Source organism: Myotis nattereri, assembly GCF_964212035.1.
Source record: "Myotis nattereri genome assembly, chromosome: 6".
In the NCBI taxonomy this organism is placed as follows: Eukaryota; Metazoa; Chordata; class Mammalia; order Chiroptera; family Vespertilionidae; genus Myotis; species Myotis nattereri.
Window position 1 is genome coordinate 45395328 of NC_138081.1, and position 13760 is coordinate 45409087.

The window sequence follows — 13760 nt, forward strand, 5'->3', positions numbered from 1 at the left end:
TGTTTGTCATTCCTGATAAATACAGACTAACCAGAATCTTTTATGAAAGATACTCATAAAGCTTCCTACCTGCTCTTCTATCATTCCTTTCAACATCAATACAAAACACAGGTATCCTTTCCTTTTTGTCCTTCCTTTCAGAGGAGGGATCTTCAAAAAAGTCTACATATGGAATGCTAATTTTCCATGCAGCAAGGTTTCGGGGAGTATTAGGTGTGCTCACAGCTTCCACTGGAGAATCATCTTCCATTACAACAATACCTTCTTCAATCTGGAAAAAAAAACACCAGGAAAAAAATATTTCTAGGACTTTCAGACCTGAGATACAACTATAAAGTTGTATGTCCACATAAATTCTATCACTTTTAATACTTTTAAGATTACATATCAAATTTTCTACTGAAAATAAATACATAACAAATAACAAGTTATCAGCATCAACTCCAGGTTTTGTTATATCACCTATATATAAGTGAATATTCAATAAAAAATAGATACTTCAGATTACTGGAAAAGATATTAAAAAACACAAATACAGAAAAATATTTAATTTTGGTAATAAAAAGTAAAAATTAATGTACTGATGTTTTTTAATTTAGGGATATAAAATTTTATAAACGTAAACAGCCATAGATCCATCCATACAGATAAACTGGATATGTGATACATATTGCTGGTTACTAAATATACTGGCACAACCCTTCTAGAAAGCATTATTGACATTGTATATTTATAAAGAGCCATAAAACAGTTTCAACCAAGTAATTCCATTTCTAGGAATTTTTTCTAATAAAATTATTTACTCCAAATGAATTTTTTAAACTGGGAAAAAGGCACAAGTATTCACTGCAGCATTAAATAATATAAAATTAGAGAAGAGGTCTGAAAGGGACCTACCTCTATAAAATTAAGATTGTTTTTAAATCTCCTGGCTTCTAAAATATTAACAAAATTAAATGTTTAGAAGAATAAATATTTTTATAATATTACTTGAAGAACAATTATTTTTTAAAAATAAACATGTTCTCAAAATATACACAAAGAAAGAAGGAAAAAATTGTTTCTACCTCATTAAACTGAAAGAGAACCTTGGAAGTGGCACATTATATCTACGCCTGGTCACCAAGATCTCTGACTCATGTTAAAGGGGGCAAAATATTACAGATAAACACACTTTTTAAGGCAATGAATCAAAGGTGGTAACACTTAAGAAAATTCTTTTTTTTTATTTTATTTTTTTTTATTTTTTAAAAAATATATTTTATTGATTTTTTACAGAGTGGAAGGGAGAGGAATAGAGAGTTAGAAACACTGATGAGAGAGAAACATTGATCATCAGCTGCCTCCTGCACACTCCCCACTGGTTATGTGCCCGCAACCAAGATACATGCCCTTGGCCGGAATCAAACCTGGGACCCTTGAGTCCGCAGGCCGACGCTCTATCCACTGAGCCAAACAGGTTAGGGCAGAAAATTCTTAATAGCCTAGTCAGAGCAAACAGGTAGTAGAGGTAAATTTATTTCCAGCATTCTAGCACCCTACCTTCACTCTCAGGTCTACTCTCTTCCCACACCTCTCTTTTAAGTGATGCTTATCCTCCCCATACAGTCCCTTGGCAATTATCCCTTTTTTTATTCTTGTCCTAAAATGGCTTTCCATAATCTCCAATAAGATCACTGGTGATCTTAGGACTTCTTCATGTTCTGTTGAAAACAAAAGTCCTCAGACCTAAAAACATCTACACTAATAAAAGACAAAGATGCTAATTGACCGTACCTTCACTATGTCCTAAGCCACGCCCACCAGCCAATCCGAGTGAATATATGCAAATTAACCCAACCAAGATGGCGGCCGGCAGCCACGGAGCTGGAGCAAGCAGGAGGCTTGGTTGCCTGGGTGATGGAGGAAGCCAAGCTTCCCGCCTGCCCTGAGCCGGCTGTGGCCTCTGCTCATGGCAACAAGGTTTCAATTATAGAAGACAAATAAATCCCAGATACCTACTTCCAGCCAGCTTCCACTGGGAGCTTGGGTGGCTGGCGGCCGTGGCCAGCCTGCAAACAGCCATCAGCCCCTCACCCAGGCTGGTCACACCCTCATGGGGTGAGGGTCCCCACTGGGGACTTAGCCAGCCTGAAAACGGCCCTCAGCCCCTCACCCAGACTGGCCAGGCATCCCAGCAGGACCCCCCACCCTGAAGGGGCAGTGGCCAGCCTGCAAATGGCCCTCAGCCCCTTACCCAGGATGGCCAGGCACCCCTGTGGGACCCCCATCCTGAAGGGGCTGTGGCCAGCCTGCGAACAGCCATCAACCCCTCACCCAGGCTGGCCAGGCACCCCAGGGGGACCCCCATCCTGAAGGGGGTGTGGCCAGCCTGCAAACAGCCATCAGCCCCTCACCCAGGCTGGCCAGGCACTCCTCTATAATAAAAGGGTAATATGCAAATTGACCTTAATAGCAGAACGACTGGGAATGACTGGTCACTATGACACACACTGACCACCAGGGGGCAGATGCTCAATGCAGGAGATGCCCCCTGGTGGTCAGTGTGCTCCCACAGGGGGAGCTCTGTTCAGCCACAAGCCAGGCTGACGGCTTCCAGTATAGCGGTGGTAGTGGGAGCCTCTCCCGCCTCCTCAGCAGCACTAAGGATGTCCGACTACAGCTTAGGCCTGCTCCCCGCAGGCAAGTGGACATCCCCCGACGGCTCCTGGGCTGCCAGAGGGATGTCTGACTGCCAGCTTAGGCCCAATCCCCCCAGGGAGCGGGCCTAAGCCAGCAGGTAGTCATCACCCGAGGGGTCCCAGACTGCGAGAGGGCACAGGCAGGGCTGAGAGACACCCCCCCTCCCAAGTGCACAAATTTTTGTGCACCGGGCCTCTAGTAAAACTATGAAGAGAGATAATAGGTGTTGCTTTTTGAGACAAGACTATCTCCTTATAAACCTGGAAGAAAAACATAAAGAAAGCATGTGTGTTGCCCTAACTAGTTTGGCTCAGTGGATAGAGCGTCGGCCTGCAGACTGAGGGGTCCCAGGTTCGATTCCGGTCAAGGGCATGTACCTTGGTTGCAGGCACATCCCCAGTATGTACCTTGGTTGCAGGCACATCCCCAGTAGGGGGTGTGCAAGAGGCAGCTGATCGATGTTTCTAACTCTCTATCCCTCTTCTTTCCTCTCTGTCAAAAATCAATAAAATATACTTTTTTTAAAAAAAGAAAGAAAAAAAGAAAGCATATGTGAGGAAAATACCCACTCCACTGCTTAGAACGGGGTAGCATTTTCGATGATTACAACTATATTTTTGTTCATGGATTTAGCTTCTGAGAAGAGAAGGTAAAATGAATCGTAAAATAATAGAGAATTTGTTTAACAAGCTAAAATGGAGCCAGTCACCTTTAAGGTGCACAGGATGATGCTCAACCACCTGAGCCACAGCAAACAGAACCACCCCTTCCTTTCTTTTCAGAGTATTAGAAATTACTTTGCCCTCTTTTCCTACTTTCCATTATCACTATCTTTGGTTCCAATCCAAAATTTCCTTGTGCCACTACAAAAGAGAACTCTCGCAGTTTTTTACAGCTTGTATTTCAAGTAATCAGGAAGAACAAAAATAAAAAGTACATCTTCCCCCACAAAAATTACATATTGAGAAGTTCACAGTAACATAGGAAAATTTTTTTGTTATTGTATTAAGTGGGGAGAGAGCATGACAGCAAACTATCCTATCTAATAAAAGAGAAACATGGTAATTGGCGTACGACCGCTACCCTTCCCATTGGCTAATCAGGGCAATATGCAAATTAACTGCCAGCCAAGATGGCGGCCGGCAGCCAGGCAGCTTGAAACTAACATGAGGCTTGCTTGCTTCAGTGATAGAGGACTCCAACGTTCCCCGCCTGCCACTGCAGGCCTCTGAGCTGCAACTCTAAGCAACTATGTAACAAATATAGAAGCTAAACAAAACCCCAGAAATCTGTTTTAGTCTGCAGGGCTTCAGCCAGCAGGATCGCAACACTGAAAGCAAAGGCCAGAAACCTACTTTCAGCAGCAGAGGCTTAAGAGCTGGAGCCAAGCCTCAAAGATAAAGCTGGCCCAGAATAAAAAAAAAAAAAAAAGAAAAGAAAAAAAGGAGCGGTTGGGAGCTTCAGTCACCCCCAGCCAGAAAACAGCCCTCAGCCCCTCACCCAGACTGGCCAGGCACCCCAGTGGGGACCTCCACCCTGAAGGATGTGTGACCAGCTGCAAACAGCCATCATCCCCTCACCCAGGCTGGCCAGGCACCCCAGTGGGGACCCCCACCCTGATCCAGGACACCCTTCAGGGCAAACCAGCCGGCCCCCACCCGTGCACCCAGCCTCTATTCTATATAGTAAAAGGGTAATATGCCTCCCAGCACCAGGATCAGCGGAGTCGCGAGGCCTCCCGGCACCGGGATCAGCGTGACGGGGGCAGCGCCCAAAACCCCTGATCGCCCTACGGCTCTGTATGTGACAGGGGATGGGGCCACAACCTCCCTATCCACCCTGCTTTGTTTGTGACAGGGGAAGGCGGCCCAACCCCCTAATCAGCCCTGCTCTGTGCCTGATAGGGGGGAGCTCCCCAACCCCCTGATCGCCCTGCGGCTCTGTGTGTGACAGGGTGCGGCGCCCCAACCCCGCCCCCCACGGGCCCTGCGCTGTGTGTGACGGGGTAGAGCCATAACCTCCCCATCGGCCCTGCCCTGAGTGTGAGAGTGGCAGCGCCCCCAACCCCCTGATCGGCCCTGCTCTGTGGGTGATAGAGGGCGGCGCCCCAACCCCCTGATGGGCCCTGCTCTGTGCGTGACAGGGTACAGAGCCCCAACCCCTCTGATGGGCCCTGCTCTGTGAGTGGCAGGGGGCAGTGCCCCAACCCCATGATTGGCCCTGCTCTGTGCGTGACAGGGGGTGGCGCCACAACCTCCCCATCGACCCTGCTCTGTGCATGACAGGGGGCGGTGCCCCAACTCCCCAATCGGCCCTGCTCTGAGCCCGACCAGGGGCTGCACCTAGGGATTGGGCCTGCCCTCTGCCACCCGGGAGCAGGCCTAAGCCAGCAGGTCGTTATCTCCCAAGGGGTCCCAGACTGCGAGAGGGCACAGGCCAGTCTGAGGGACTCCCCTCCCCACCGAGTGCACAAATTTTTGTGCACTGGGCCTCTAGTATATATAATATAGCCTAATCAATGGAGGTAGAAAGGAATAGATTTTGTTTTTACAAAGAAAATCACCAAAATGTTAATAGAAGTTGTGACTGGGTGATAGACTTATGGGTAGTATTTTAAATTTTTTCCACTTTTCTATATTAGTTTGAAATTATAATATGCTAAAAATTAAAAAATATAAATAAACATTATTTTGAAAAAAGACTCCTTACTCTGGTTTACTGTCTTTATCCTACTCACACTTTTAAGGAAAAGCAAGGCTTAAAGAGAGAGAAAATGCTATTTCTGGATTATCTAAAGAAAAAAAAAGGTTAAATAAGATTTTCTTCCATTTAAATTATGAAGAAGCAGTGAATCTCCTAAACAATTCATTGCAATCAGAAAGAGGTCAAAAGAAAGGAGTAAAGAGGTAAAGAAGAGATTTATTTACTCTTTTCCTCCCATCTTTTTCTTAGTTATTACCAATTCTCTCACTACTGTTCATTCCTTTTACACCCAGGTTAGTGGATTTCTTAGGGGCAAAGTCTATGTCTTAATCATCCTTTTATCTCTAGTGCTCAAAGTCACTAAAAGGTAAATTAACGATTCAGGATCAATAAAGATTTGTTAAACAAATAAAAAGTTCAAATAAGATAGTATTTGCGTTTATGGAACTAATTGGTAGGGAAGACAATCATAAACATATAATTTCAAATAAAGTATGGTATATGCTTCAACATATGATCTAATAGGAACACAAAAGAGGAAATGTTCAAATCCACTTGGGGGTCTCAGGTAAGGGTTCATGGGGTGGGCATTTCAAGACCAGCATGTGCAAAAATATCTACACTAATAAAAGAGAAACATGGTAATTGGCGTACGACTGCTACCCTTCCCATTGGCTAATCAGGGCAATATGCAAATTAACTGTCAGCCAAGATGGCGGCCGGCAGCCAGGCAGCTTGAAACTAACATGAGCCTTGCTTGCTTCAGTGATGGAGGACTCCAACGTTCCCCGCAGGTCGCTGCAGGCCTCTGAGCCTGCAGTTTCAAACATTGTAACAAATATAGACGCTAAACAAAACCCCAGAAACCAGCTTTCAGTGAGCCGGGATCTCAGAGCTGGAGTTGATACAGAGTTTCGAGAACCAAAACAAACCAGATACCTGCTTTCAGGAGCGGAGGCCTAAGAGCTGGAGCCAAGCCTCAAAGCTAAAGCTGGCCCAGAATAAAAAAGAAAAAGAAAAAAGGAGCAGTTGGGAGCTTCAGTCCCAGCCTGAAAACAGCCCTCAGCCCCTCACCCAGACTGGCCAGGCACCCCAGTGGGGACCCCCACCCTGAAGGATGTGTGACCAGCTGCAAACAGCCATCATCCCCTCACCCAGGCTGGCCAGGCACCCCAGTGGGGACCCTCACCCTGATCCAGGACACCCTTCAGGGCAAACCAGCCGGCCCCCACCCGTGCACCCAGCCTCTATTCTATATAGTAAAAGGGTAATATGCCTCCCAGCACTGGGATCAGCGGAGCTGAGAGGCCTCCCGGCACCGGGATCAGTGTGACGGGGGCAGCGCCCCAACCCCCTGATCCACCCTGCTCTGTGTGTGACAGGGAGCGGTGCCCCAACTCCCCTATCGGCCCTACTCTGTGAGTGACAGGGGGGAGCTCCTCAACCCCCTGATGGGCCCTGCTCTGTGCGTGACAGGGGGTAGCTCCCCAACCCCCTGATGGGCCCTGCTCTGTGCGTGACAGGGGCGAGCTCCCCAACCCCCTGATGAGCCCTGCTCTGTGTGTGACGGGGGCAATGCCCCAACCCCCTGATTGGCCCTGCTCTATGCGTGACGGGGTGGCGCCACTACCTCCCCATCGACTCTGCCTTGAGTGTGACAGGGGGCGGTGCCCCAACCCCCGAATTGGCCCTACCCTGAGCGTGACTGAGGGTGGCATCGCAACCTCCCAATCCGCCTTGCTCTGTGCATGACAGGGGGAGGCGCCCCAACTCCCCAATCGGCCCTGCTCTGAGCCCGACCAGGGGCTGCACCTAGGGATTGGGCCTGCCCTCTGCCACCCGGGAGCAGGCCTAAGCCAGCAGGTCGTTATCTCCCAAGGGGTCCCAGACTGCGAGAGGGCACAGGCCGGGCTGAGGGACCCCCCCCCTCCCCCACAAGTGCACAAATTTTTGTGTACCAGGCCTCTAATAGAAATATAAAAGAGCATGTGGGTATAATGTGCATATAAATCAACTGGGGATCCTATTAAAATCCAAATTATGATTCATTAAGTCTAGGATAAAGCCTGAGATTCTGTATTTATAACAAGCTTCTAGGTAATGCTGATGCAGCTGATCCATATCACAGTTTGAGTAGCAAAAGTTTAGGTCACGGGGTTGGGGAACGTCCAGCTCACAGGCTATATAAGGTTTGCAAAATCATTTTGTCTGAACCTGCCAAGGCGTTAGGAGTGAGTTAATTAAATGTTTGACCAAATATAGCAGGCTAATTTTTAAGTTGGTAACTCTGTATGGCCTGAAAATGATGTTATAAATATCCAAATGGCCCTTGGCAGAAAAAAGGTTCCCCAGTCCTGGTTTAGGATATCTATGAACAACTCCGTATGTCTGGACCACATGGTTGGAAAGAGGTAAGATCAGGATATGAAGTAAAAGCCTAAGCAAAATATGGTTTAACAGAAACCATTCTGGCCTTAGTAGGCAGTAAGTTGGTGCTCAGGAATTTAAAAAATTAGATTAGCACCATGAAACAATAATCACTAATGAAAGAATTTATAATGGAGAATATAAAGGAAGTCTGAGGTAAGTAAGATAAAGAAGAGGGAAAATAACAAGTAATCATATCCAATTTTTTATACTATTGTACATCTGAAGTTTACTTACGAAATCATCTTCACCTTCAGCTAAACCATAATTAGGTAACATAGCTCCCTCCATGGTGGTACTCTTGAATACTCCTTTAATTTTGCTACCTATTCTGCTGATTCCAAATGATTCTCCTCTTTTTTGAGTGCTCCTAAATATTAAACAAAAATGTCTCAATCACAATCAAATTATCTCAACAGTCTACTGTAAACAACAGTAAAGAAAAATAGTTGTGAAAGTATAGCTAACATAACTTTTCAGAGTTCTCAGTCATAGATTGTCTCAACATCTCAAAGCAAAAAGTTTAGAGTTTAAAAATGGAAAGATAATCCTAGCTGGTTTGGCACAATGGATAAAGCCTGTTAACTGAGGTCCCGGGTTCGATTCCAGTCAAGGGCACATGCCTGGGTTTCGGGCTTGATCCCCAATAGGGGGTGTGTAGGAGGCAGCCAATTAATTATTCTCTCTCATCACTGATGTTTCTATCTCTCTCTCCCTCTCCCTTCCTCTCTGAAATCAATAAAGGTATATTTTTAAATGGAAAAATAAATGGAACAATTTATTAACAAACATTTGAAATGTACCTATAACAAACATTTGAAATGTACCTATTTAACTGAACTAAAATGTTTAAAAGATGAGAGCCCCCTAGTGGTACATAGTTCTTATTGCCAGACATATTTTGAAAGATTTTTTTTTTAATGTGGAAGACAAAGTTCAAAGCAGAATATACATATAGAACTGTACTGCTAAAATAATATCATGTAGAAGAAAAAATATATAAAACTATGACCTTCTAAGTTCATTTTAGACAGAACTTAAGAAAAAAAAATTAGGTCCTCTATGACTGAAAATGTTCAAGCAAAATTCAACATTATAATCATATTAATACTCAAAAGAAAAATTAATCTTAGTTAACTTCAAAGTAATAACAAGAAAAAAGAAAATGTTAAAGGAAGGGGTTAATAATGCATATAAGAATAAAAGTAAATGTAGCCTAAGAAAGCAGCCTGCTCTGCCATACATATTACTATTAATAAACCAATATATATTGCTTTTGCAATTTTTTCCAAAGTAAGTTTTCTAAAAGTAGAAATAACTGGAAAACAATCACAAAAAATAAGCCAAATTTTCTCCATTACAATCTACTGCTCCAGGTTTCAACAATTAAAAATATAACTTTTATCCAATTTAAAATTTGTTCTCACTGTGTAATACTGCCCTTATAACCGATACCCAAGTAAAAATGACTGTTTTAAAATCCAAGAAATTTTATTTTGAATGCTAATGGATTGCTATTATTTCTACAAGCAAAATTACAGAAATAGAAGTAAATTGATCAAGTGTTAACTACACCAGATATATAATAGCATGTGCATGTTATACATGTCTAAAGAGCAAATAAAACTAATTTTAAACTGTAAAAACTCTAATACTAAATTAAATATTAAGTGGTAAAAAGGGTACTTAACCTAGATTATTTTATTTAAACAAGCATGCAATTAGTGTTTTTAAAAATCCAGAACTATAACCACAATTCTGATAGAAATGTTTCCAAAAACAAATATAAAAATGTTGACAAAATATCATTAAAATCTAAACATCTAGAATTTAGATAGATTATTCTAGTCTCTAGAATCTAGATAGATTATAAAACAATTGGGCTTTTTGAAATATGACCTATCTCTAAAATATTTCATTTGTGTTTGTGCCCAGAAATATTGTACTTCTTGCTTTAAAAAATGCTTTCAACACAGATAATTCTAAAAGTAATTTAGCAAAATCAGTAACAAAACAAAACAGAGTCAATAACCTTGAAAAGCTAGATAATGGCTCTATCGTTTTATTTTTATACTGACATTTTTATTTTATGATAACATAAGAGTATGCTGCTATTTCAAACGGGATATCTATAACCAAAGTAGAGGTTCATTTTTAAAAGATATCCCAATTAGCTGATATAAAAGCAGTAATGGTACAGTGGTTCATTATTTTCATTTTTAGATCTACTCAGATTGGTTTGGGTGCACTTTCGGACTTAAGTAACTTATACAGAAAAGAATCACATGCTGTCTCAAGACTTACCGAAAATCATCCAAACTGAGGCTACCTCTGCAATAACAGATATGGTAGATTATATAAGGAAAGGAGAGAGAGAAAACCCAGATATTAAACAGGTTCCACTTTAGAATGCAAAACAAAAGTTAAAAGCTTTAAAAGGTACACAGATGGATAGCATTCACCTTTGCAAAGGGAAGGAATTCTTATGAATAACAAGATAAAGAAAAGAAAAAGTACAAGGGCTGTTTGGAGCGGGGAGAGACTTGAGAGTGTGAATTCTAGATCATTAAAAAGTAGTTCTCAAAAACTCAGTATGTCAGAAAATAATTCTGTATATTTTGCCCTCATTTAGGCATGCCACTTGTTTGATACAGTGGAAAGTATGCAGAGGCTAAGCCACCAAAAACTTAGCACAACCTGTATTTCCCAGCATGAAATTCATGTCCATATTAGATATAATTATACATGCTTCACATGTTTTTAGTTTGCACATTTTAAAATGTATGTTTTCAGCTATGAAGCAAGATTAACAAAAGATCTCTAAATATTTTTTAAGTTGTGCATTGAGTATGGAATTAAACTATAAATTAAAATTTTATTTTTAAGATACAATGAAATAGAATGTAGACAAAAAAGATGAATGTTTTACATATTTTAAGTCATTTAACAGCAAATTGGCAATGCTACTTTAAATTTTCAATGAAAGAATGTAAAGAAAGTCTTGCCCAGTTGGTGTGGCTCAGTGGTTGAGCGGCGACCAGGAGGTCATAGTTCGATTCCAGGTTAGGGCACATGCCCGGAATTATGGGATCAATCCCCAGAAGGGGGCGTGCAGGAGGCAGCAATCAATGATTCTCTCTCATCATTGATGTGTCTAGCCTTCTCTCCCTTTCCCTTCCTCTCTCTAAAATCATAAAAATGAATTTTTTTAAAAAAAAAGAGTCTTTTAATTATTCTATATAAATAGGTAAATGAATCCTTAAGCATAAGACTGATATTATTAGAGTCAGATTAATATCAAGAAAAACTTACTTTATTTTAAAAGACCATAATCAGTGCCCAGAATGAAAAGAACCCATATTTTCTTCTTGTTTGTTTTATATTTTAAAGCCAGCAAAATTAGCGCATTAGTAAGTTGAAGACACCCAGGTGTTCTCAAAGTGGCAAAGAAAGCTTTCCATCTCTGAAATTAAGATCCTGATTCAGACTTAGCTATTCAATGGGCTAATAAGACCAAAGAACCACTCCACCTTAAATGGTCCTATATAACAATTTCAGCAAGCTTAATATCCTAGTATAGACTCGAAATATCCTAAGTCTATAAACGGCAAAATTTCACCTACTTCTCAAGTGATGCTGGGAAATCTGATAAAAGGTTAGAAAGAGTATTCAAATGAAAGAAGAGGCACATGAGTTGAGTAAAGAATGCTATTTTAATTAGCATGGATGAGATTTCTGTTAAATAAAGTCAATGTTTCATGACTGTAATATATAAATTCTTAGGAAAGAGAAGTGATATCATTACAAAGAATCATAAAGATATTTTCCACCTTTCAGAAAAGCTATTACATGTATACTATTTGTATTGAGGCATTATGTAAGAATTAAATTCAACATTCTGAAAAATGCAATATATCTACAACCTCCCCATGGCTAAGATTTTCATATTTTTCTTTGTGCTATCTATAAAACTATTCGATTTTATATCTACTTTCTCTTTGTACCACATTTCCAATTTATTTATATATTTATTAGATCCTTGCTCAGATAAACCAGAAGGTGTTGAGCAATGTGAGTACATTATAGAAATATGGATTTGATATCTGTGTCAATTTTGTACATACTCCAATTTAAGTACAAATCGAGGTATTATTTAGTTTATAAATGGATAAAGCTTTTCTCTTCTGTTATCTTTCTTTAGGTCATTTAACTGCACATTTAACTGCACTTTCTTTAGGTCATTTAACTTACATTTCTAGAGAGCCAGAAGGGAAAGGCAGAAAAACCCTCTGCTTTTCTAATCAGTAAGTACTCTAATAAAACGTACTCACTGCCAGGGGTTGAGGGGGACTACTGTCTAAAATTGAGTTATCTATGGATTTCATTTATGCATGCAGTCCATATTCACCAATAAAGCACATAATCAAACACTAATATGTATTAACTATAAGATAACAAGGCAATGGTGTGTATCTTGTTAAAGTTTTCTAAAAGAATTTCAGGCATTCTGTTGCTGCATGTAGTACAGCTCTACAGTTCCTTAGTCAAATGTCTTGTCTACTTATATAGCAACAGAATCACATACTCACAGAAAAACAGCTAATAAAGAAAATCATGCTATCACAGAATGATTAGCATCGACAAGCACAAAAACAAAATAATACATGTGATTAAATATACCTACCTGTTGAATTTTGAATTGCGTGTTGGTGATTCTGCACCTCTTAAAAGTTGTCTGAAATACTTCAAAAATAATTGTGATTTATTAAACTAATATTTAATACTGAAATATGCTACTTTACCATACTACTTTCCAGTATAAAGAAAACGTTATTTAAATCAAGTGAATACAACCACAGTCAAATAGAGTAAGGATTAAAATATTGCAAATAGAGATATTTAGGCCATTTGATTTCCACAGGTCTACAAATAATGTATATACAAGAATGGAGTTTCTATTTCACGGAAGTACCACAAAGCCACTCAGGCATTTGGCAAATCAGGTAGATTACAATCTACCTGGTCATATATATATATATATATATATATATATATATATATATATACATTATTTTGATATTAAAAATTGTTTTTAGAATTAACTTCTAATCTCCATTAAGTTATATAGTAAAAAAGAATATTCACTTTCTTAATTGTTTTATTTTTCTGTTTATTTTGTTATTTGAATCACTCATCGAATCATATCAAAGCCACTACATAAGTTTTATAGAAAAATTCTCAAACGAGATTCATATTTTGACTTACCTCATCACTGTGGCAGAACATAGGAGTAAACACATTCTCCAACAGAGACAGTACATGTTCATATGCTTCAAAAAGACATCTCATAGTTTGAAGTTTCACAACATCTATATAGGGGCCTTCAGCAACTATTTTAAAAAATTATATTGTAGAAATTGTTTATAATTATATATTAGTTTAAAATCCATGACAGTGAGATAGCATACAAACATGTTTTATGGAAAATCTACTGTAAGGTATAAAAATCGCACTAGAATGAGGAATTAGAACAACCAAACTCCAGTTCTGGCAAGTATTAGTTTCTTCATCAAAGCTTTCATCTAGTTAGTAAAGTAGGACAATGATGCCTGTGAATCTCACACAGTGTTGCAATAATAAATAAAGTATATGAGAAAACTAAAAAGCTATAGAATTCAGTCTCATCATCTTTGACTTACTTTTTTGAATCTCTTCTACAATGAAGGGATCAAATCGAATTTTGTCAATACTTTCATCCAAACAATATGTTTTATAAATTTTCTGCAACTCCTCATGAAGAGATAGCATTTCATCATTTGATAACTCTGGTCGCAAAATTCTATCATTGAATTCCTCTAGCAAATTAGGAAAGAGTAAGAAAAAAATGAATTATTTTAATATATAACTATTCATACAAACTTCATGTTCCCAGTCTAATGGTAATCAAT

At 40.0% G+C, this 13760-nt stretch overlaps 1 protein-coding gene across 3 annotated transcripts in view; it reads right to left on the reverse strand.

Moving 5' to 3' along the window:
* SNX14 (sorting nexin 14) overlaps nucleotides 1-13760 on the reverse strand; it is a 71311-nt gene that overhangs the window by 19923 nt on the left and 37628 nt on the right. For 2 of the 3 annotated variants that reach the window (XM_081094388.1, XM_081094389.1), the window contains exons 13-18: nucleotides 13512-13667; nucleotides 13078-13202; nucleotides 12497-12555; nucleotides 10117-10143; nucleotides 8050-8182; nucleotides 70-271 (exon numbers count right to left, since the gene is read on the reverse strand). In XM_081094388.1, coding sequence (XP_080950514.1) covers nucleotides 70-271; nucleotides 8050-8182; nucleotides 10117-10143; nucleotides 12497-12555; nucleotides 13078-13202; nucleotides 13512-13667 — 702 coding nt within the window. The remainder of the gene's footprint in view (nucleotides 1-69; nucleotides 272-8049; nucleotides 8183-10116; nucleotides 10144-12496; nucleotides 12556-13077; nucleotides 13203-13511; nucleotides 13668-13760) is intronic. The other variant, XM_081094387.1, reaches the window with a different exon arrangement.